The sequence below is a fragment of the Crinia signifera genome, chromosome 5 (assembly GCF_055691185.1).
Source record: "Crinia signifera chromosome 5, ASM5569118v1, whole genome shotgun sequence".
In the NCBI taxonomy this organism is placed as follows: Eukaryota; Metazoa; Chordata; class Amphibia; order Anura; family Myobatrachidae; genus Crinia; species Crinia signifera.
In genome coordinates, this window is record NC_139221.1 from 38,239,968 (window position 1) to 38,265,983 (window position 26,016).

A 26,016-nucleotide genomic window follows, 5' to 3' on the forward strand; every position below is an offset into this window, starting at 1 on the left:
TGACCTAGACACCTGTCGACCTTCATCCATGTCAACCTAGAACCCTGTGGACCTTGTTGCCTGTCGACCCAATGGTGTCGACCTAACGACTGTCGACCTAAGTCGGGTCAACAATACGACCATATCCCCATGGACTGTGCTAGATAAATTATAGCTAGAAATGTGATTGGTCGCAATGGGCAGCCTCTCCACTTTGTCTCTGTTGAAGGTTTTACACATCTCTCGTTATATGTTAAACAATAGGCGATATGAGTTAATTAGTAACAGAACTCGATACAATTTTTGTTATTCAATAAAGTTGTTACATTGTAACAGAATGACAAGGGGCGCACAAATCACACCGTCACTAAGCGGCCAGTCCAATTAGCTGCGATGGACTCATGGGTGCAAGACATCTTGGCAGTGGCCGCACTGCCAGATTTGAACAAAAGCGCTCGCTGTCCTATAGAGCTCCAAGCGCTTTTGTGAGAAGTGGGGAGTGGGTTCAGGCGCCACTGCTGGCGTTAAAATGCAGCAGCAATGGCATTTTGCACTCTTAGAAAAGGATTGACCCCCTAACAGCTCACAAGCTAGATGTATCGGTAATGTATAGGAGGTTTCATGTGTAAGGGTGGGATGTATGATCTACATAGGCAAATTTAGGTGTCTGGCCACCCCTAAGCAAAACATTATTAACCCCCTCTCCCTGCAGATAGAACGGCCCTAAAGGATTTATTGCACCACTATAGCCAGAGCTGGCCTTAGGCATAGGCAAACTAGGCAATTGCCTAGGGCATTTGGAATGCCTAGGGGCACCAACAGCTTCTGCTGATTAAAATGATATGCAGCATGCCTATATTCTGTGTGAGTGAGGCTGTATCTGCATATGAAATAGTGTATTCATGGAAATTACTGTAACATAGCGTTCCATATGCAGGTACAGCCACAGTCGCACACAGAATATAGGCTTGCCACATATCATTTTAATCATTGGAAGCTCCTTGTGTGTGCTGCTCATAACAAGGCAAATAAGACGAATTTTCAGCAAAAAAAAGACACCCAACGTTAGCAGAACTGGCCAGGAGCTGCATGGCCTATTGAGACAAGATGTATGAGGAAACATCTGTATCCAAGCAGAGGCAGAGGTCACAGTGTTAGCGGCTGTGCAAGTGCTGTCTGCGGGTGGGTTGGTTGTGCAATAGTGTTCAGCATATGTGTAAGGGGCATTATGTGTGTCATGTATAAATGCATTAATAATGTGCGACATATGTGTTACAGGCATTATGTGGGTCATGTGTATAAGGGCATTAATAATGTGCAACATATGTGTAAGGGGCATTATGTGTGTAATTATGTGTATGAAGGGCATTAATAAAGGTTGGCATAATGTGTAAGGGGTATTATGGTTATAAGGACATTAATAATGTGTGTCATGTGTAAGGGGCATTACTGTGTGGTATTATCAGGGGTGCCGAGAGAAAGGGGTAGGCGGTACAAATTACCCAGGCCAAAGTCTGATGGAAGGGCCCAGTGGGGGCCCCGGGCCCCCTCCCCTTAAGTGACAACAGCAGCTGCAGCTCTTCTCCTCTGCCCAGCTCACACTGCTTTGTGCTGGGTTGCAGTGTGGCCATGGAGGTGCTTAAAATACAATATTTTTTCAGGATATTTTCTAAGGGTATAATGTGAATAATGTAAGTAGTAATGTACATAAGGTAAAGTGGTACTACTGTGTGATGTAACATGAATAAGGGACACCATCGCATGATATAATGTGAATAAAGTTGCACTACTGTGTGGCATAATTTGAATTGGGGGTACTATTGTGTGGCCATGCCCCTTCCCAGCAAGAACACACCCCTGTTTTGGCTGCGCACCGAATGTGTGCCCTGTTTCTATTTAAAATATTGCGGGTAGGAGCACCAAAATGATGACTGCTATGATGAGGGTTGATGGTGCTGGGAAAGGAGAGCAGGGTCAGAGGCAGAACTAGTGGCGGCGCTAGGGGGCACCAGACAAAATCTTGCCTAGGGTGTCATTTAGGCTAGGGCCGGCTCTGACTATAGCCACAAGAATGCCTCCGGTAACAGATGCAGGAGATTTTTGTTGGAGTTCGCCCTGCAGCTCTGGGTTCCACCCCCACTCTGTACCCATGATCACAGCTTTGGCGCCCACTGCTTTTAAGCCTTCTCTGTGTCCTGCTGCTCTGCCCCACTGTCTCTGGCGCGATGCGACCTCTCATGCTATAAGTTTCTTGCAGAGAAATACGGGGCCGGTACCTCAGTGACGCTGCTGAATCCGCTCTCCTCCTCCACAGCTTTCACCAGCAAGTGGTACAAATGATGCTCACTCTCGTAATCCACAGTGTGCGTCAGGCTCATCTCTCCGCTTTTCTGCTTGATGGTGAACAGGCCGCTCGGATTCATCAGCAAGGTGTAGATGAGCGGTTTTCCTTGGAAGGACACAGCTTCAACAACTGCTACCCTAGGGGGCAAAGGGACACCATGCCGAAATAAAGGTTTTATTACATCAATGTGTTTAAAAACTCATCTTTCGCTTAGCACTGCTAGAAATCCTGTTGAATCTGTTTCCACCATATGCATCGCAACCTCATGACAAAGAAGCAGGAGGCAAAAGAAGTCAACATAGACACCAAAAAAACCCTGGGAAAATCTCATGTCGACCTTTTTCATGTCAACATTTTTGCTGTGTCAACCTATGACCTGTCGCCCAATTGGTGTCGACCTATTGACTGTAAACCTGAGTTTGGTCAACCCTATGACACATACCCTGCCTGAATTCTTGTAGAATGTGCTAGTAACACACAGGTGGCATAAAACATTCTATAATGTAGATATATGTAACAAAACAATATAGAATTACCAATCTAGTGGGATATAATTGGAGTCAGGTGGCTGACTACAGGACGTTCCCGCAGGGAGTCTGAGCAGGGGTCTGCTGTTAGAAGAGCCCAGGAAGAGGTTCCGGAGCCAACACCATTAAAAGTTTTCATAATAATCCCTTTAGCTCTTGTAGCAGTACCTGGAGTAGTATTGGTAGCAGTACTTGTAGTAGTATTAGTAGTAGTACCTGTAGTAGTAGTAATACATGTAAAGTGATACGCGTCCGCTCGCCACGCTTCGGGCTCCGCTCGCCGCACTATATAAAATAAACTCCACGCCGACGTGGATAGTGGGGGTATGAAAAGGTCGGAGGACGTGTACCGCCGCCCCTCGCGGGCTCGCTGCGCTCGCCATGCTTCGGGTTCACGTTCATAGTGGGGGTGGCGTGGGGGTGCATTTAACATTGTAAGCCCCCATTAGAGTGCTTATACAATTAAACATCGTATAGGGGGCTTAAACATTTTTAAATCGCATCGCATTGCATCGGGTGTATGCCATGCGATGCGATTAAAAGTTGCGCAACCAAATATCGTGGGCGCCGTGCTAGTACACAAGTACCGTACCTGTAGTAGTATTGGTAGCAGTATCTGTAGTAGTATATGTAGAAGTATTGGTAGCAGTACCTGTAGTAGTATTGGTAGCAGTAACTGTAGTAGTATATGTAGTAGTATTGGTAGCAGTACCTGTAGTAGTATCTGTAGTAGTATTGGTAGCAGTACCTGTAGTAGTATTGGTAGCAGTACCTGTAGTAGTATATGTAGTAGTATTGGTAGCAGTCCCTGTAGTAGTACCTGTAGTAGTATTGGTAGCAGTATCTGTAGTAGTATATGTAGTAGTATTGGTAGCAGTACCTGTAGTAGTATTGGTAGCAGTAACTGTAGTAGTATATGTAGTAGTATTGATAGCAGTACCTGTAGTAGTATCTGTAGTAGTATTGGTAGCAGTACCTGTAGTAGTATTGGTAGCAGTACCTGTAGTAGTATATGTAGTAGTATTGGTAGCAGTACCTGCTGTAGTAGTACCTGTAGTAGTATTGGTAGCAGTACCTGTAGTAGTATATGTAGTAGTATTGGTAGCAGTACCTGTAGTAATATTGGTAGCAGTACCTGTAGTAGTATACAGTATGTAGTAGTATTGGTAGCAGTACCTGTAGTAGTACCTGTAGTAGTATTGGTAGCAGTACCTGTAGTAGTATTGGTAGCAGTACCTGTAGTAGTATTGGTAGCAGTACCTGTAGTAGTATTGGTAGCAGTACCTGTAGTAGTACCTGTAGTAGTATTGGTAGCAGTACCTGTAGTAGTACCTGTAGTAGTATTGGTAGCAGTACCTGTAGTAGTATTGGTAGCAGTACCTGTAGTAGTATTGGTAGCAGTACCTGTAGTAGTACCTGTAGTAGTATTGGTAGCAGTACCTGTAGTAGTATTGGTAGCAGTACCTGTAGTAGTATTGGTAGCAGTACCTGTAGTAGTATATGTAGTAGTATTGGTAGCAGTACTTGTAGTAGTACCTGTAGTAGTATTGGTAGCAGTACCTGTAGTAGTATATGTAGTAGTATTGGTAGCAGTACCTGTAGTAGTACCTGTAGTAGTATTGGTAGCAGTACCTGTAGTAGTATTGGTAGCAGTACCTGTAGTAGTACCTGTAGTAGTATTGGTAGCAGTAACTGGTGTAGTACCTGTAGTAGTACTGGTAACAGTAACTGCAGTAGTACCTGTAGTACTGGTAGCAGCAACTGTAGTAGTATCTGTAGTAGTACCTGTAGTACTGGTAACAGCAAATCTTGTAGTACCTGTAGTAGTACTAGTAGCAGTAACTGTAGTAGTACCTGTAGCAGAAATGGTAGTAGTAGCTGTAGCAGTACTGGTAGCAGTACCTGGAGTAGTAGTACTAGTAGCAGTAACTGTTGTAGTACCTGTAGTACTAGTAGTAGTACCTATAGCATTAACTGTTGTAGTACCCGTAGAAGTACCTGTAGTAGTAACTGTAGCAGTACCTGTAGTAGTACCTGTAGTAGTACCTGCATAGGTGTGCGCACATTGAATGTTAAGGGTGCACAGGCACCCCCTAATGCTGAGCCCCCACCCCCACACTTATTGCTGCTAGTAATACCAGCAATACCTTTTACCAAAGACTTTTGCTTTTTAGACCTGTATTCCATTAAAATAAGCGCCAATCAATCAATTATGTGCGTTTTGCATTATTAATTGCATTACACCATTGTCATATCACTACATACCTGCGTCATCCAGATATGATTTTGACTTTATTTGCATGTACTGTTACACAGAGTAATTAGAATATTAAAACTGAAATAGGCAGGAGATTATGGTGTGGCTGAGAGATGTTTTATATTGTAGTGAGTGCCAATAGCTGATGGTAGACATGTCTGATTGGTGGTGTTAGACAGACCCAATGGCGGGGTTAGACATGACCAATAGGTGGTACTAGGCACACCGCTTTGACAGTGCACCTCCTAATAAAATGTGCTGCGCACGCCTATGAGTACCTGTAGTAGTAGCAGCTGTAGTAGTACCTGTAGTAGTACCTGTAGCAGAAATGGTAGTAGTACCTGTAGCAGTACCTGTAGTAGTAGCTGTAGTAGTAGTACTAGTAGCAGTAACTGTTGTAGTACCTGTAGTACCTGTAGTAGTAGTAGCTGTAGTAGTACCTGTAGTAGTACCTGTAGCAGAAATGGTAGTAGTACCTGTAGCAGTACCTGTAGTAGTACTGGTAGCAGTACCTGTAGCAGTACCTGTAGTAGTAGCTGTAGTAGTAGTACTAGTAGCAGTAACTGTAGTAGTACCTGTTGTAGTAGTAGTACTAGTAGCAGTAACTGTTGTAGTACCTGTAGTACTAGTAGTAGTAGCTATAGCAGTACCTGTAGTAGTACTGGTAGCCGTACCTGCAGCGGGACTGCTGCCGTCTATCAGTATGTAACGTAGCTATTGTTGCTCATGTGACATATATTCTTACTGCACGGCTACACAGCGATAACGTGTTTATTAGTGGAGTCTGTACTTACTTCTCCCCGATGGCTGTACTCTCTGGGACAAACAGACTATAAGTCATATTGGTAAACTGTGGAGGACGCAATCCGACCAGGATAGAGATAGACGCATGAGGGCTCTTCTTCCCATGTCTGTCAATAGCCTGCACTGTGAGAGCATATTCCTTATTCCAGATCAGTGGTAACCCAGTCGTGCTGATAACTCCGGTATCCTTATTGACCTGAAACCTTTGGTCTGCACCTTAAGACAATGTAACAGGTTAGCATGATCCTTGGCGACCATATATGCATTCCATAATAGTTAATGTGAACATACCAGCACCAAGAGGGTATATGTAAGCCCCCCCCCCCCCCATGCTGTTTCAAATTACATTCACACCTCTGTGTTCATTATAAGTATAAGGTAAAAGACTTTGACCTGATATGAGATGTTTGGTGGTCACGTGATCAGCTCCGGTCATGTGACCCACACATAAATTTTGTAATTCTGATAATGGAATTTATGTCTATCACATATAAAACTTAGAAAAAGAAAGTTTCTAATAAGGATCATTTGCATCGAAGACACATCAATTGTCCTTTGGGGATATTTATCTTCCTCATCTTGTGGTGTGAGCTATTAAAGTTTAAATAAGAATGTGTGTCTACTGGTTTAGTGTAAATGGACGTGATAATGTGTGAGTCTCTTATGTCCAAAGAAATACAGTATCTAGAAAGTCAATATGTGAAGGGTGATAATTAAAAGTGAAAGAAAGATTAAAGGAATTGTGGTTCAGTGAGGAAACAATCTGTTGTGCTGAAATAAAATCACCATCCCAAATAATAAAAAGATCATCGATATAACGGCCATAGAAAACCAGATCCGTGCCTAATCCGCTGCCCCATACACGGACGTCTTCAAATTCGCCCATGTATAGATTGGCGTAACTCAGCGTGAATCTGGTCCCCATGGCCGTTCCCATTACCTGGAGATAGTAAGTGTTAGAAAATAAGAAATAATTATGTGACAAAATGAATGAAACTGAAGAAATAATAAAGGCCTCTTGTTCCTGTGACAGACCTCTATCTCTCCTCATTTTTTTTAGAGCGGTGTTCAATACCGAGATCACGTGGTATATTTGTACTCATAACCAGCAGAATTAACCTGCAGTATATGTCGGAATTCCTTAAACAATATACTTGCACCCACTGCAGATAGCATCCGACCGCTACTTCCGCCAACCACGATGTGGGCCATGGTGTGACGCACGTCTACCAACCACGGATGGCTTCTTACTGCTACTTCTGCCATTCACAAACAACAGATCCTGCAGCTGGACAGACTGGATATGTCCACTTTATGTGGACCAACTTGGACTAACTGGCCTCAACCCCTTGATTTAGTAAATAGAGATAGACATATATTCCATTATCAGGATTACAAAACTCTATGTATACCAATGTATACCTGCCACTTTTACTATGATCACCTGGGATATATCAATTAATTAGAATAGGGTATATTATGAGCCTCCCTACACAAACAGCTCATTCCAGCTCCTGAAGGAGACGTAGTCACATGTTGAAACGCACTGAGCCGTTTTTTGAGCACCCCCTAGTTCCAGACTGCCGTACCCCTGTCTTCCGGACCAGTTCATCATTTACCAAAATCTCAGTCTCTTCATGCAGCCACAAAGCAAGGTATCATTACCATAAGTGACTGCCTGTGTTCAAACAAGTGTATAGGATCCTCTACTGGGCATTACCCAAGACGTTTACCATCTTCCCATTTGGATTAAAAGACACTTTACCAATACTCTGCTACAAAAGAGACACTACCAGTCTGATAACTATTGCTCAATTATTGAGATACATTATAATATTCAAATCTCATAATTCTACTCACATACTACTAACGATTCTACTTTTGAGAATTCTCAATATTTTACTGATGTTTATATGTTTCTTATTTTTATACTTATTTGTATGTATAATATTTTTTTATTATTTTATATATTATTGTAATTTTTTTATCAGTAATACCAAAGTCCTGTATATATCTCTTTTCTTGCACAACAAGGAATGACTCTAGTCGCGCCACAAAGAAGGCTGCTACTCTAAAAAGACCCCCCTGTTAGTGGGAGACAAATGGGTATGGTTATAGAGATAGATAGAGAGCGCCAAAGGATTCCACCACCTTATGTGTGATGAACAGATTGTTCAAGTATGAATTTAACAGTTTTTATTAAAAAGTTATAAAATAGTGTGGTATCTTAATTTGTTTCTTTGAGGACGATGACAATCCAACGCGTTTCGTCTTTAGAAATACTTCATCAGGGTTTTTTTTTTTAAAGATAAACACTGCAGGTGGTAAAAACATATCAAATGTAAGTATGACTGTATATCAAAGTTCAAATATAACAGAAATGCAGTGATTGTTAACATCAGATGTCCAAAAAATATATATTCACAAAGAATTAGTACATACCGATAAAAGAATCAATGAAGAAAGATATGGAGTTTTCGGTACTTGTGAGTTATCTGGACGCCCGATTTTTTGATTGTATGCCTTAAGTTAAGGCATACAATCAGATGCGATGCGATGCGATATCGCATCGCATCGCATGCGACCATCGGATGCGATGACCCGATTTTTCCATAGGAATCAATGTTAAAATGATTCCTATGGAAAAAGGGGTCCTTTTCATACCCCTACTATCCAAGTGGGCATGGAGTTGGATATAAACCTGTGGCGAGCGTAGCGAGCCACCGAGCCCGAAGCGTGGCGAGCGAAGCGAGCCCCGCGAGGGGACGGTATTCCGTGTCCGCTCGCCACGCTTCGGGCTCGGTGGCTCGCTACGCTCGCCACAGGTTTATATCCAACTCCATGCCCACTTGGATAGTAGGGGTATGAAAAGGACCCCTTTTTCCCATTGAATTCCATGTTAAAATGGACTCAGTCCATTTTAACATTGATTCCTATGGAAAAATCGGGTCATCGCATCGCATCGCATCCGATGGTCGCATGCGATGCGATGCGATGTGCCCGATCCGACCCGATTTAGAAATCGGGCGTCCGGATAACTCACAAGTACCGAGTTTTCTAACCATATGGTGAATGTTGATTTTTTTTGTAGAAATCACAATCTAAAAGATCATGATTAGAATTAAAAACTGTGTGTGGTAAGCTATTATTTAGCAGTCAGGGGAGAGGAGAGTACGTTTAAAAGAACAAAAAACAAAATAGTTTTAAAGATCTCTTTTCTTGTTTACATATTTGATTGGGAGCCTTACACACTCATAAAGCAGCTTTAATTGTGCCAGTGATAATACTTTTCTTTTATGTTGTCTTTTAATAGGGAAATTTACTAAAATCGAATGGGTAAGAATGTACCCTTTCGTTCCCAAATGATCCCTTTCACGGCCAGGACCCGCACATTTGCACATTTACATATGGCTAAATTCTGCTGAGTTGCCACTTTTACGAATGTTCACGGCCGCGAACGGATGTACGAATGACTAGACTATAGTTAGAACTTGGCCGCATTTCTCTATAAACTTTAGTAGGATCGCCGAATGTATGACTTTTTGTATTCGTAATATGAATTCAGAATCAAATACTAATGGCAAATAGGCAGCAATCTGCTTCAGACTCTGAGACTGCAAGACCCATTGAACTAGGTCAATTCCTGAGTCCTGTTTCATTTTATTGTTTCTATCTGGTCTCACCTTTTTGAAAATTCAAAAGGAAAAGGAACCTTTTACTTTCGTGATCTTACGATACGCCCATTTATAACATCATTCAATTGAATGTTTCATTAGAGAAACTGTTACCCCTGATGAAGTCCACTTAAGGACAAAACGCGTTGGGTACCTCTTCTGAAAAATATTGAAGAATATGTTGGCATGTGCCATATTACATTTCAGAACTTTTTAATAAAAAATAAAAAAATTCTGAATAAGACTTACTGCTTGCTGTCTTTCAACCTGGGAAAACTACAGCATTGCTAAAAAGCTGGAACATCCAATCCAGGGGAACAACATCAGCGCCAATACACTATTGTTGTATATATATATATATATGTCTAATAACACCGAACGCCCCACAGTAGCAATGGTATTGAAGAGACTGCACTTACCTTCCATGAGGTAGTAAGATATCCCACCCCCAGAGCTCTCATCATTGTAGTAATGGGCCAGTAGCTGGTACACAAAAGTGCCTCTTGGTGCTTCAGGGTCGACACAAGCCAGGTATGGGAATGGGTACATGGTCCACTCTAAGCTCTCCTCTCTGGGAACAACTATTGTTAGATGACACAAGTACCAGTCGCTGTCTGCAGATACACAAGTGAAGGAGACATAGCAACAGTATATACAGTATATCATCGTACCGTACTTTCTTTATAATTAGACCCCAATATATCAGATTGCTGTTTACATAAAGACATTTATGTTGAAAAAGAGACACTTGACCTTCATATACCGTTCCTATCCAATCACATCCCCACTGTACAACTGTCCACACATATCCACTCTCTTTCTTTTTCACATTTTCCATCCTCCTGACCCCTGGCCAAACTGCTGGGTCAACATATCATACAGTACACCAGGAACCTATGCATTCTGGTGGAACTAATGCCGATTTCCCTATAGATTGTAAGCTTCTGAGCAGGGCCCTCATACCTTTGACCATCTGTAAATAGATGCTGGGGAAGTAGGGGAGTAGGGATATGGGTATTCCGCACACAATAGATTACCCCTGTATATTAACTTTTTTCAGGGGTTCACAAAATGCCGCCTTATTTAATATGGCGGGGGTGCCATCCAGGCAAATGTCATATAGAATAAAGAGGGGGGTAAGGAAAATATTCTCTCTGTAAAGCGCTGCGTAATATGAATGCGCTATATAAGAAACTGTTAATAAATAAATAATACACCCATCTTATATATGTATATAAATATTGAAACAAAGTGACGAATGCTGACAATTCTCAGGATCAGCCACTAGATGGGGATATTGATCTATACATAACAGGGAAAGCGAGCTATTCTGAAGCATCACTGTGTAGATTGAGCAAGAGAAATCCCTGAAATGATCCTATGTGTGTTATGAGGAACCCATAATTGTTCATAACACAACTGGGCTATCATTGTGTAAATAAATAAATAAGAGGAAATACCTCAATATTAAAAAAACATAGCTACTTACACCTACTACAGCTAGTTTGAATAAAAGAATCAAGAATACTGACATGAAGAAATAAAGACACAAAATCATAATTAAAACAAAATCTTTATTCAAACTATCACATACCTATCAAAGATCATTATCTCCCTAATACCTAACCTATTTAATCTATATACACATTTTCTTCTCTTTTCTTCACAAGTGCAATTAGCACTTCATTATATGTTGTGTGTTAAGTGTCTAAAACGCTTTAAAAACTCCTTCAAAAATTTCACTGCAAGTAGGAGCTCTTTCCTGTAAATTCATTGATTAAAATGGACACAGGATTTTGAAAAAACCTTTTTAATAATTTTCGAAATAAAGATGAAAAGTTTTTAACGTGTTAATTAATTTCTGTCCTTTTGGAGTGCATCCGCAGAGCGAATATTTTCCTTACCCCCCTCTTTATACCATCTGTAAATACCCAGTTTGTTCTATCACTGTCTCCTATTGTAAAGCTCAACGGAATATGCTGCGCTATATAAGAACCTGTAAATACATAAATAAATAACAAGAGAACTATAAATTATATGTACAAAGGTAACAAAGGCTAAATTAAAAAGCATAAAAAAGAAAAATCGACAACAACAAAAATTCTGGAGGCTCCTAAACAAGCTCCAACTACAAAAAGATAAGACCAGCTCTGTCCGCAGAGTTTTCTTTTCTAATTAGATCAATGGGATAAATAGAAAGAAGTTTAATTTGATCCCTTTAAATAGTCGACCTTCTATCTAGAGGGCCCATGACATATTGGAACTTGTATGTGAAAAAGTACCAACAAAAGCAGCCGGACAGGAAAAATCTTGTCTAATCCCATGAAGCCTGAGCAGTCACAAAGTGGGAAGATTAAAGATCCTATTCATTTACTAAAGGGCTTTTCAGCAGAAAATGATCAGGCTGCGGACTGGAGGGTCCCGGGATTAGTAGCTCCAGGAGTTTAATATGAGACATCTTCAGGAACTGTTTAATCCCTTAGGCATGGCTGCATTTTCCTTTAGAGTGACCACCAAAGCCTGTCCGCACTCCACTTACTGCATTTTCCTGCCAATGGATCTTATTGAAAGCATAATTAAAAATAAGCTTTGTATGCCGCATGTGAACTAAGCCCCATTCTGATGTTTATTCATGTTCATATGTTTACAATAGAATTCATCAGATCAGTTATTGCCTCAAGATCTAAGGGACTCTGCTAAACCTCTATCATTTCGCATTACTTCTCCACATTGACGTTCTTCAGGGTCAGCTTTCTGGCCTCAGAGCTTGCACTTATGTGCTGGATCATAAAGAAGCTCTGCGAAAAAAGTTTTGCCTTTTTATTTCCACGTAGGTTTGGGACAGGAAGGCACTGTGGGGTAGATGACTGGATAAGAGTTATAAACAAAAATACTAAGAATATCGTTTATCGGCTAATAATTAAAGCTGTTAACCATTAAAGCACTGTGGGGTAGATGTATGAAGCAGCGATAAGGGAGGAGAAGAGAGCCAGAGGAGAAGTGGTCCTTGGCAACCAATCAGCACTGAATTAACATCTATCATTTGCATAATAATATAAAATTATACAGAGCAGCTGATTGGTTGCCATGGGTCACTTCTCCTCTGACTCACTTATCCTCCCTTATCGCTGCTTCATACATCTACCCCACAGTGCTTTAATGGTTAACAGCTTTAATTATTAGCCGATAAACAATATTCTTAGTATTTTTGTTTATAACTCTTATCCAGTCATCTTGATCCGGATTCAGTGGTGGAAGCAAAATCAATGTTTGCTATTGCACATTAACTAAAAATGTATTCCTTACTGCACACATGCACACCAATGAGTGTGATGGCATAACACATTTGCGTACTACAGTGCTTTTACTTGTGATGGCTTCTGCGATACATGAGTGATTCAAGATGGAGACTGGGTGATGACCTAGTGACCGAAAAAAGGTGGTGATTTGGGTATGTTTTGGGAGTGTCATAGGCGTGTTCTGGGAGTGTCATAGGTGTCTTCTGGGAGTGTCATGGGCGTGTTTTGGGAGTGTCATGGGCGTGTTCTGGGAGTGTCATGGATGTGTTCTGGGAGTATCATGGGCGTGTTCTGTGAGTGTCATAGCCGTGTTCTGGGAGTGTCATGGATATGCTCTGGGAGTGTCATGGGCGTGTTCTGGGAGTGTCATGGGCGTGTTCTGGGAGTGTCATGGACGTGTTCTGTGAGTGTTATAGTCGTGTTCTGGGAGTGTCATGGATATGCTCTGGGAGTGTCATGGGCGTGTTCTGGGAGTGTCATGGACGTGTTCTGGGAGTGTCATGGGCGTGTTCTGGGAGTGTCATGGACGTGTTCTGTGAGTGTCATGGACGTGTTCTGTGAGTGTCTTTGGCCTGTTCTGGGAGTGTCATGGACGTGTTCTGTGAGTGTCATGAACGTGTTCTGGGAGTGTCATGGATGTGTTCTGTGAGTGTCATAGTCGTGTTCTGGGAGTGTCATGGATATGCTCTGGGAGTGTCATGGGCGTGTTCTGGGAGTGTCATGGGCGTGTTCTGGGAGTGCCATGGGCGTGTTCTGGGAGTGTCATGGGTGTGCTCTGGGAGTGTCATGGGCGTGTTCTGTGAGTGTCATGGGCGTGCTCTGGGAGTGTCATGGGCGTGCTCTGGGATTGTCATGCAAGTGTTCTGGGAGTGTCATGGGTGTGCTCTGGGATTGTCATGCAAGTGTTCTGGGAGTGTCATGGACGTGTTCTGTGAGTGTCATGGGCGTGTACTGTGAGTGTCATGGACGTGTTCTGTGAGTGTCTTTGGCCTGTTCTGGGAGTGTCATGGGTGTGCTCTGGGAGTGTCATGGACGTGTTCTGTGAGTGTCATGGACGTGTTCTGGGAGTGTCATGGATGTGTTCTGTGAGTGTCATAGTCGTGTTCTGGGAGTGTCATGGATATGCTCTGGGAGTGTCATGGATATGCTCTGGGAGTGTCATGGGCGTGTTCTGGGAGTGTCATGGGCGTGTTCTGGGAGTGCCATGGGCGTGTTCTGGGAGTGTCATGGGTGTGCTCTGGGAGTGTCATGGGCGTGTTCTGTGAGTGTCATGGGCGTGCTCTGGGAGTGTCATGGGCGTGCTCTGGGATTGTCATGCAAGTGTTCTGGGAGTGTCATGGGTGTGCTCTGGGATTGTCATGCAAGTGTTTTGGGAGTGTCATGGACGTGTTCTGTGAGTGTCATGGGCGTGTACTGTGAGTGTCTTGGGCCTGTTCTGGGAGTGTCATGGGTGTGCTCCGGGAGTGTCATGGGCGTGTTCTGTGAGTGTCATAAGCGTGCTCTGGGAGTATCATGGGTGTGCTCTGGGAGTGTCATGGGTGTGCTCTGGGAGTGTCATGGGTGTGCTCTGGGAGTGTCATGGGTGTGCTCTGGGATTGTCATGCAAGTGTTCTGGGAGTGTCATGGATGTGATCAAAGGTTTCTTATAAAGAAATTCAGAAAAAAATACCAAGTTATGTAAATTGTGTTTACATGTCACTCAGCACATAGGGCCTTATTTTGGTTCATTCTTTCTGACAAAATCCTTCTTAGATGGGCAAAACCATGTGCACTGCAGGTGGGGCAGGTGTTACTTGTGCAGAGAGAATTAGATTTGGGTGGGGTTTTACTTCAAAGTGAGATCTATATTGCAGTGTAAAAATAAAGCAGTCAGTATTTACCCTGCACAGAAACAAAATAACTCACCCAAATCTAATTCTCTCTGCACATGTTACATCTGCCCCCCCTGCAGTGCACATGGTTTTTTCCATCTAAGAAGGATTTTGTCAGAAAGAATGAACCAAAATAAGGCCCATAGTGATGTGTCAGCAATGTGTGCCGAGCAATCTGTCAGGGACAGTGGTCTCCGGTGAGAACACTGGCGATCTCACTACATTTATCATACATGTGTGATCTACTTCGCCCAGCGATAGTGATAGTGACGCGCATCGCTATCACTATGGCCCCTACACACAGAGCGATGTAGGGTCATTTTCTATGCGATCTAGTCAAATTAAATCTGATCACTCAGAAAATGACACAAAATCGCTGCGTGTGTAGGCCCCATAAGGGTGAGTTAAGTGGTGAGGCACAGGATTCACTTTTCTTGTTACATGTATTTTAATTGGAAGTCACAAGCACTGGTTCTGCCTATGACACTGAGCACAAATAATTTGATTCGGTCCTCCTAATCCTCCAACCCAGGCACCCCTACCAGTTCCCCCCGGGACCACCCCATGTCAGTGTTCACAATCAAATAACTGTATATTATTAACCAATTACTGTAGATACTGACAGGCAACCAACCAATCAGATGCTGGCAGATAAGGGAAAACCGACATCCCCAAATGAAAATATTAAACTTTTCCTTCTTGAAAAAGATACAATGAAAGTAATGACAGTGTTAATATTTACGCTCATCCCTCAGCTGAAGATAAACAGTGTATCCGTGAATCCCAAATGGCTGCGAGAGGACCATTAATAATATAACACAGCTAAATAAAACACATACTAATTCTATGATAAGTGATTTTGTTTATTCCTATTTATAAACCAAATAACGATGTCCTCAAGGTGCAGATCAGGTAACAGGCCCCATATGACCTTTCTGATACAGTACAGTGTAACATATCCACAGAGCAGTGCAGGAGTACAGAAAATATGAGTCATTTGGTAATGAATGTATATATTTAGTACAGTTGCCATTAATGTAATGTCCTGATTCAGAGTTGCACCATATGCAGACATGCATGCAAACAGTCAATGCTTCTCCTCCGTGCATGCGCCTGAGTTGCACCACACATCTATCCCAATTTTGCACACGCAGGTTCTGGATGGTGACTGACTGGGAAGTGTCAGGGGGTGGCCAAAAAAAGATGCCGCATCTTATGGTGTTTGGGCGTGCTCGGGTGCTCATGGTTTTGGGTGTTTGGACGCGTTCACATGCTCGGCAGAGTTTGGGTGCTTGGGCACATTCCCGCAGTTTGGGATTTTGGGCGTTCAGATGCGTTTGGCTGCATTCGTGCACTCGGGAGAGTTTTGGCACTCAGGTATTTGGGTGTTTGATTGAGTTCGGGCACATTCGACTGCCGAGTGCTTTATCCCTGTGCATTGTAGTAATATATACTTGAAATCTGCTAATTATGAATTCTATTATATTAATTTAATTGTCATGGGAAAATATTCATCAGTTTCCACTATGTGACACTGGGGTAATCCTAAATATTCTGCTATTCTTTTTGTCTAGAGTGTGTTGTATATTTTTGTACGTTATTTATCCGTAGTGGTATAATACTGCATAACCAAGGGGGTTATTTTGGTTCACTCTTTCTGACAAATTTCTTCTTAGATGGACAAAACCATGTGCACTGCAGGTGGGGCAGATGTTACTTGTGCAGAGAGAGTTAGATTTGGGTGTGGTTTTACTTAAAAGTGAGATCTATATTGCAGTGTAGAAATAAAGCAGCCAGTATTTACCCTGCACAGAAACAAAATAACTCACCCAAATCTTATTCTCTCTGCACATTTTACACCTGCATCCCTGCAGTGCACATGGTTTTGTCCATCTAAGAAGGAATTTGTCAGAAAGAGTGAACCAAAATAACCCCCCAAGTCTTGTAGTACAATTAGCATAGTAACATATTAATTTAGGTCGAAAAAAAGATGTCAGTCCTTTGAGTTCAACCTATTTAACTAGTCTAAGGAGGGTAATTCAATCCCAAATCCCGACTGTCGGTACATCCCGACAATCAAGACCCTGGCTTGTTTTCGGTCTGCTCAATAGTTTATCGGCAGGTGGGATTCAATGTCCCGCCTGCCAATCAGCGAAAAGGGGGCGTGTCTGTGAAAACGGCCATGGATTGTTGAGATCACGGCGGTGATCTTCACATTACACGGCTGTTTTTAGCAAAACGGGCCCGACTGCTTTTAAGCATTCTGGTCCATTCCAGACGAGCTGCCGCTTCAATGCTGTCGGGAAATACAGAATTGAAAAGGCGCCCACCGATCTTTCTCCTGACGGAAATAGCAGCAGGGATTGAATACCCCCCTAAATCATGACTAGACTAAGTCATAATTATATGATTGCCTTTATGGCCAAGAATTTATCCAGTTTTAGTTGAAACTCATTTACTGTAATCACTGTTACCACATTTTCTGGCAGAGAGTTTCAGAACGGAACTGCTCTTATGATGAGGAAACCCCTTAGTTCCGTATGGAATTTCTCTACCTCGAGCCTCATTGCGCGCCCGCGTGTCCTGAGCACAGTCTTGTTACTGAAGTGACTGTTATATAAACGGATGCACACACCAAATAACCTTGAACTACATTATTCACTGCCAGACCCTCCCTAAAGGCAAATGTGCTGTCAATACTCCTATAACAGATAACGGTCATGGTGCAGCCACGCTGCTGACTGCATGGGGAGAAAGACGGATAATCAGAAATCATGTTAATGGAAATATTCCGGAAAGCTTTCGTAAGCCTGTTTCCTGTCTTATAGACATATTACCCACCGGACTTGGGATCCAGTCAATTGGGCGACAGTAATAAGGTCAAACACATGAAAAAAAAAAAAAAAAACGGTCAACATGCTATAGGTCGACATTGACAAAAGATCGACACAAGTAAATTGTCAACATGAAAAATGGTCAACACTTAAAAAAAACTTTTTTCATGATTTTTGTTTTACACCAACTTTTTCTTAGGTCACGATCCAAGGGGGCAAAGAGTTAATTTATAATGGTGTGCCGAGCACAGCGAGGGGACCCGGTTGACAGATTTCCACATAGACACCCAAAAAAGTGAAAAGCCTATGTTGAACTTTTCCTGTGGTGACATTTCCATGTCGAGATTTTGCTTGTGTCAACCTTTTGGCAATGTCGACCTATAGCATGTACCAACCGTTTGCCTGTCAACCAATAGAGGTCCTAATGATCCACACCCTCTGGACATGGGACTCCCAGCTGCAAGTGCATGCTGGGAATTATAGTTCTGCATCATCTGGAGAGTCAGGGTGCCTAACTCTGTTGTGAAACTGTATGTATCTTCCAGAACGTGCACGTCTGTACATTATAACAGCAATAACACAGTCTGCCCTGTAGATTATACAGACACACACAGGGGTGAATTTATTCACCCTTTGAGTGCCAACATCTCTGTGGGAAATGTTCAACATATCCGCTAAAAATACCAACATCGCTCACATTTATATACTGTCAATTCAAAGAAAAATGATGTGTAAGAAAAGATGATATTTCCTATATAAGGTAACATTGCAGGTCGCTACGATGAATAAGAATGTCTGCTTGGCAATTTTCACACCTATTTTTGACAAATTCACTTGTCACTCAAAGGGTTAAATCTTCTAAAAATGAAAACAGGTGGAGTTGCCCATAACATGGGGGGGGGGGGGGGGCTAGTAGAGGGGTGAAGTGTACAGACCCACACCTTCTGGTGCCAGGGCCTGCAATGCTAGCAAGTCTACAAGGCTCCTAAGCTGGAGTGACCCTGCCAAGCTCAGCATTGCCGCACTACATAGATCTCGCTTGTCAAGACCATATACTGCAGATGAGATATATATAGTATAACCCAGCAGTGGGTATGCAGGTAGCCAAAAGACCAACACGGGATCCTGATACAGTAAGCTAACCCTCACCCCCTACCTCCTCCCTTACTCTAACCCTCTCTCCCTGCAGCCTGACCTTAACCCTCACCCCCTACCTCTCTTACTCTAACCCTCTCTCCCTGCATTCTGACTTTAACCCTCACCCCCTACCTCCCTTACTCTAACCCTCTCTCCCTGCATCCTGACCTTAACCCTAACCCCCTACCTCCCTTACTCCAACCCTCTCTCCCTGCATCCTGACCTTAACCCTAACCCCCTACCTCCCTTACTCCAACCCTCTCTCCCTGCATCCTGACCTTAACCCTAACCCCCTACCTCCCTTACTCCAACCCTCTCTCTCTGCATCCTGACCTTAACCCTAACCCCCTACCTCCCTTACTCTAACCCTCTCTCTCTGCAGCCTGACCTTAACTCTCACCCCCTACCTCCCTTACTCTAACCCTCTCTCCCTGAAGCCTGACCTTAACCCTAACCCCCTACCTCCCTTACTCCAACCCTCTCTCCCTGCATCCTGACCTTAACCCTAACCCCCTACCACCTCCCTTACTCTAACCCTCTCTCCCTGTATCCTGACCTTAACCCTCACCCCCTACCTCCCTTACTCTAACCCTCTCTCCCTGCATTCTGACCTTAACCCTCACCCCCTACCTCCCTTACTCCAACCCTCTCTCCCTGCATCCTGACCTTAACTCTCACCCCCTACCTCCTCCCTTACTCTAACCCTCTCTCCCTGCATCCTGACCTTAACCCTCACCCCCTACCTCCCTTACTCTAACCCTCTCTCCCTGCATTCTGACCTTAACCCTCACCCCCTACCTCCCTTACTCTAACCCTCTCTCCCTGCATCCTGACCTTAACTCTCACCCCCTACCTTCCTTACTCTAACCCTCTCTCCCTGAAGCCTGACCTTAACCCTAACCCCCTACCTCCCTTACTCCAACCCTCTCTCCCTGCATCCTGACCTTAACCCTAACCCCCTACCTCCCTTACTCCAACCCTCTCTCCCTGCATCCTGACCTTAACCCTAACCCCCTACCTCCCTTACTCCAACCCTCTCTCTCTGCATCCTGACCTTAACCCTAACCCCCTACCTCCCTTACTCTAACCCTCTCTCTCTGCAGCCTGACCTTAACTCTCACCCCCTACCTCCCTTACTCTAACCCTCTCTCCCTGAAGCCTGACCTTAACCCTAACCCCCTACCTCCCTTACTCCAACCCTCTCTCCCTGAATCCTGACCTTAACCCTAACCCCCTACCTCCCTTACTCCAATCCTCTCCCCCGGCATCCTGACCTTAACCCTAACTCCCTACCTCCCTTACTCCAACCCTCTCTCCCTGCAACCTGACCTTAACCCTAACTCCCTACCTCCCTTACTCTAACCCTCTCTCCCTGGCCTTAACCCTCACCGCTACTGTCTAACCCTAAACCCTGTACCCTGCTACCTAAACATAAAACCCCACAGCCTAATCCCCCCCCCCCCCCACTGCCAAACCCAAGTCTCCCCACTAGTGCCTAAACCTAACCTCCCCTTGCCTGGGCACACACGAGCCCGCCCCAAATACTCAACCAATCGGCATGGTGACTGTCAGTATTCTGGTGTCGGCATCCCGATCCTTTTAGTTTAACATGTATTGGGTCGACCACTGAAGGTCAACAAGCCTTCAGTCGTCACCTGAAATAGGTCAACATGGGTAAGGTTGACACAGTTGGAAGATTGACACAAGCATTAGGTTGACAATGGAAAGGTCGACAGTCAAAAGGTCGACATGAGTTTTTGACTGTCGGCCTTACCATTGCCGACCAAATGCTTGTGTGGACCTTTCGGCCCTGACATATTTCAGGTTACCAATTGCAGTCTTCAAAGGATAAGAACAGAATGAAGTATAGAAAAGCATATACAAATCATATTTTAATTCAATTAATAGTTAAATACAAGTAGCATATTACAATAAATCATGATTATATATACAGTATGTTATATATAATTATAGTGTTATAATATAATATAATTTCATCGGACTGCACCCACCCTATGGAATGCCCTTCCACGCACAATAAGACTCTCCACTAGTCTCCAAACTTTCAAGTGTTCCCTGAAAACTCACCTCCTAAGGCAAGCCTATCATATTTAAGTTCTACACGCATAACACTCTGAGGCACTTATGTATTATATAGCTTCCCTTCTGGACCTACAAGCTATGCTATTACTGGTGCCTGTCTTTGTGTTTCCCTCCTGTGTCCCTATAGATTGTAAGCTTGCAGCAGGGCCCTCTAACCCCCTCTTACCCCCTGCGCTATATATGAAACTGTAATTGAATCTGCTGCGCTATATAAGACACTAACGGAATCTGCTGCGCTATATAAGATGCTGTAACGGAATCTGCTGCGCTATATAAGACGCTGTAACGGAATCTGCTGCGCTATATAAGACACTGTAACGGAATCTGCTGCGCTATATAAGACGCTGTAACGGAATCTGCTGCGCTATATAAGACACTGTAACGGAATCTGCTGCGCTATATAAGACACTGTAACGGAATCTGCTGCACTATATAAGACACTGTAACGGAATCTGCTGCGCTATATAAGACGCTGTAACGGAATCTGCTGCGCTATATAAGGTGCTGTAACGGAATATGCTGCTCTATATAAGACACTGTAATGGAATCTGCTGCGCTATATAAGACGCTGTAACGGAATCTGCTGCGCTATATAAGACGCTGTAACGGAATCTGCTGCGCTATATAAGACACTGTAACGGAATCTGCTGCGCTATATAAGACACTGTAACGGAATCTGCTGCGCTATATAAGACGCTGTAACGGAATCTGCTGCGCTATATAAGACGCTGTAACGGAATCTGCTGCGCTATATAAGACGCTGTAACGGAATCTGCTGCGCTATATAAGACACTGTAACGGAATCTGCTGCGCTATATAAGACGCTGTAACGGAATCTGCTGCGCTATATAAGACACTGTAACGGAATCTGCTGCGCTATATAAGACACTGTAACGGAATCTGCTGCGCTATATAAGATGCTGTAACGGAATCTGCTGCGCTATATAAGACACTGTAACGGAATCTGCTGCGCTATATAAGACGCTGTAACGGAATCTGCTGCGCTATATAAGACACTGTAACGGAATCTGCTGCGCTATATAAGAAACTGTAATGGAATCTGCTGCGCTGTATAAGAAACTATAAATAAATAAATATAACATTTATCTGCCCCATACTAATAATAATAATAGGATTCATATAACAGTTATATAAATCTTATTATTAATGTGGGGCAGATAAATATTATTCATACACATACATCTTGTACTGGAAAAATGTAGGTTTTTTATTTATTTATTTATGTAATGTAATACTATTTATAATATTATAATAATTATTTACAATTAATTATTGTATGAAAGTGAATAGGGTGTGATGTACTAAACAAATTGATTTATCGAGTAATGTATATAATAGGAAATACTGATAAATGTCACATTCCTCATATGCCAGCGTTACGTACTGTAGGTAGACTTATACTGTGCCCTGTATCATTGTACTTGTATATTACTGGGAATAGCTGGTGGGAAGTTATATAACAGTCACTCTCCAGCCCGGCAGCCTCCTAAATGGTAGACACTTTCTAGGTAGAAAGTCAATAGGTCGACATAGACAACAGATCGACGTGTAAATGGTCAACACACGAAAAAGGTCGACGGTAGTTTTTTACGTTTTGTTTTGTCAATTTCTACACGTTACCATTCCCGGTGGGGGTGCACGTGAGTATGAAAAGGGGAAAAAAAAATTAAAAAACAAAAACAAATGACAACTTTTACTATGTCGACCTTTTGCCTATGCCGACCCTTTGTCTACGTCGAGCTTGTGCATGCTAATCTTTTGTCTATGTCAACCTTGTGCATTTCGAACATTTGGTGTCGACCTGTTGACTGTCTACCTATTAACCGCATACCCCCTGTATTATATTATAGTAACATATAGTATAGTCATACGGTACATGGAATACGGTCCTTAGGTTAACCCTATTAAGGTCAACATGCATTGGGCAGACAGGCCTTAGGTCAAGGCCTGATATAGGTCAACATGGCTAAGGTCGACATTGTGCCGACAAGCGGTTTTGCATGCTCTACCATCCACTATGGTGTGGTGGAAGAATAAAATAGTGTGCCACCGCACTGAGCCATGAAAGGGTACGTGGCACCCTTATGCCGACTGTGTCGACATCCGGGTAAAAATATTTTGAAAAACTGATGTCGACCTTTGACTGTTGGCCTTCCCATTGTCAACCTAATGCTTATGTCGACTCAAGGACCCCTACCCCTGTACATAGTGGGTGATCTGCTGCTATACAGGATAATCAGGATGCAATGCTATTGGATACGTGCAGACGTTTGTACAACTGCATTACCGTATATAGGTTCTGTATCAAGGCCAATGACTGTATCCTAGTTTATTGTGTTCTACCAGTGTTCCCCACTAGTTCCTGCATGTGTCTCACCTTGCTCCAGGCTGTGCACTTTCACCTGTATCTCCGTCTGTCCTCCCTGCAGCTTGTGTGCCAGGTACAGCCGCCCAGATCCGCTCTCTATCCGCACTGGCGGGTCGCTTGGCCAGCTGATCTCAAACCACTTGCCCTGGTACCTCCTGTCCGGGACGGTGAATATGGTCTCCCCGAGGGCACCACCTGCAGGGACTCGCACAGTGTAGGATGAGGATGTGGCTAGGGGTAGAGAGGAACGGGCAGACCTGAGCCGAGCTGTGAGAGATGGCACAGAGTGGGCATGGGGCTGAGAGAGGGCATTTATGATGGGAATAGAGGGGAGTGATGTGGGCTCAGGAGGGGAGATGGCAGTAAGCTGGATGGTAGTAGTCGAGGATGTGGGCATTGGGATAGGATATGACTTTGTGCCTTCTGGCAAGGGCAATTCTGCCAGTGTTGGCATAGAAAGTGGCAGGCTGGGTACAGTGGCAGTAGGCTGTAACTGATAATTAGAGGGTGCCATCTTTAAGTTATTACAAGTGCCTTGGCAGCCCCTCTGGGTAGTTGGTGGGTACCATGTTGTGGCATCATCTTTAAGCTCTTCCTTGGCAACACCCAAAATCCCCAGTGACCCATCAGGGGAAGAAGAATAAATGGGGTTCACTGGACCATGCCCATTGTCCTCTTCATCCAGAACCAGTGGAATGGCCTGAGCCTGGCACCGGATGTCTGAGAGCACCAGGAAGATGATAATTGGCAGAATGCAGCAATGTAGATGTCCTGTTCCGCAGCACATGATACCCGGGCATAGTAGCAGCAGCATCTTGCTTTCCGTGAGAACCAGCATGCAGCAGCAGAAATGTGCCTGGCAAAGGTTGCAGGAGGGTGCAGGCAGCTCCAGCAGATGGGAATGAGAGAGTTCTGTCTATTGCTGCACAGTCTCCACAGTGTGACTGTCTGATGCTCAGGGACCGCCTCACACCCAGCCCCTGGTACAGAGAAGTGGCCACATTACATACAGACACACCTTCTGCCAGTCCTGTGCTAGCATCATCCCACAGGGGGATCTATGACCTAAACTGCCCCATTGTTGTCAGACTTTGCAAAACACCCGTATTATACTCTGAGCACAGATTGTATTCATATATTGTAAGGATGGATTAACCACAAACTATCCTTCATCCAGCACAGGCAGGAAGGGCACGGATGAGCTTCTAATAGTTCTGTAATATTATAGTATAGTAGCATCTACACAATTTAAGGTCCAGAGAGATGTTTTACACAACATCTATATATACAGTATATGTCTAGTGTCAATTGTAAAGCGCAACGGAATATTCTGCGCTATATAAGAAACTGTAAATAAATAAATAGTGTCCGCGAGTCCCCGAAACACTGCCATCTGCTGGCAGAGCGTGAAACTACATCTCTCTCTCACACATGCACAAAACACAAAAGTTAGCAGACTAGTTTTCGAAGCTTTTGCTGGCTTACTAGTTACACAATGGGGGTTATTCCGGGCGAATTTGCATGCGAGCGCAATGGTTTTTAAATGCGCATTTCTGCGCAGGTGCATGTGCCGAGTGCGATCGGCCACAGCAGAATGGTCCCTGGGCGTACGTACCCAAGACTGCTGCCGGGGGGGGGGGGGGGGGGGGGGGGGCGGGCCAGGGGACGCACCCATGGGAACACCCAGCGTTTTCTGGGGTTGGACGCAAATATTAAGTATTCCCCAAATGTACGTAGAAGGGAACCGCAGCAGGATGAGTCCCTATGTCCTGTCTTTCAGTCCTTGGCATTAGCTCCATAGTTCTCCTGCTCTGGAATTGGCTGATTATCGTTATTGAGCCCAATAATGTTAAACTATACTGTCTCTAGATCCCAGCACTGGGCCTAACTGAGACCTGATCAAACAGCTGCTTTTTAGCAAATGGAAAAAACCATGCTGCACTGCAGGTGGGGCAGATGTAACATGTGCGGAGAGAGTTAGATTTGGGTGGATTATATACAATGCCAGCGCTCGCCAGAATGTCCCCGCTGGCTAAAAGGGACTCCATTAGACTGGGATACGTGAGCGTCTCACATTCACATGCGTCCCAGTCACTCGGGACCCTGCCCGTCTCCGCTTCAGGGACATTGGCAGGGTTGGTGGGGGGGGGGAGGGGGGGAGTGCAGCGGCGACCGGCGGCGAGGACCGGCGGGTAGCTCAGTTGGAACGGGGCGTGCGAGCGTCTCATGTGCGCGCACCCCCTTCCGACGGATGGTCTGGCGATTCTATTCTAAGATTCTATTCTGTAGTTTCTGTGCAGGGTAAATACTGGCTGCTTTATTCTTACTCTGCAATTTAGATTTCAGTTTGAACACACCCCCACTCAAATGTAACTCTCTCTGCTCATGTTAAATCTGCCCCACCTGCATTAGGCCCACTGTCCGACTCCACTGTCTCTGGATCCCAGTACTGTCCGACTCCACTGTCTCTGGATCCCAGTACTGTCCGACTCCACTGTCTCTGGATCCCAGTGCTGTCCGACTCCACTGTCTCTGGATCCCAGTGCTGTCTGACTCCACTGTCTCTGAATCCCAGTACTGTCCGACTCCACTGTCTCTGGATCCCAGTACTGTCCGACTCCACTGTCTCTGGATCCCAGTACTGTCCGACTCCACTGTCTCTGGATCCCAGTACTGTCCGACTCCACTGTCTCTGGATCCCAGTACTGTCCGACTCCACTGTCTCTGGATCCCAGTACTGTCCGACTCCACTGTCTCTGGATCCCAGTACTGTCCGACTCCACTGTCTCTGGATCCCA

General features: G+C 44.1%; 1 protein-coding gene across 1 annotated transcript in view; it reads right to left on the bottom strand.

Moving 5' to 3' along the window:
• Positions 1-23,747, bottom strand: part of LOC146080120 (neural-cadherin-like) — a 73,672-nt gene extending 49,925 nt beyond the window's left edge. The window contains exons 1-4 of the mRNA XM_083187034.1: positions 23,228-23,747; positions 10,005-10,199; positions 5,902-6,127; positions 2,256-2,460 (exon numbers count right to left, since the gene is read on the bottom strand). Of these exons, the coding sequence (XP_083043160.1) occupies positions 2,256-2,460; positions 5,902-6,127; positions 10,005-10,199; positions 23,228-23,732 (1,131 nt within the window). The 5' untranslated portion in view covers positions 23,733-23,747. The remainder of the gene's footprint in view (positions 1-2,255; positions 2,461-5,901; positions 6,128-10,004; positions 10,200-23,227) is intronic.
• Between the last annotated feature and the right edge of the window lie 2,269 nt (positions 23,748-26,016).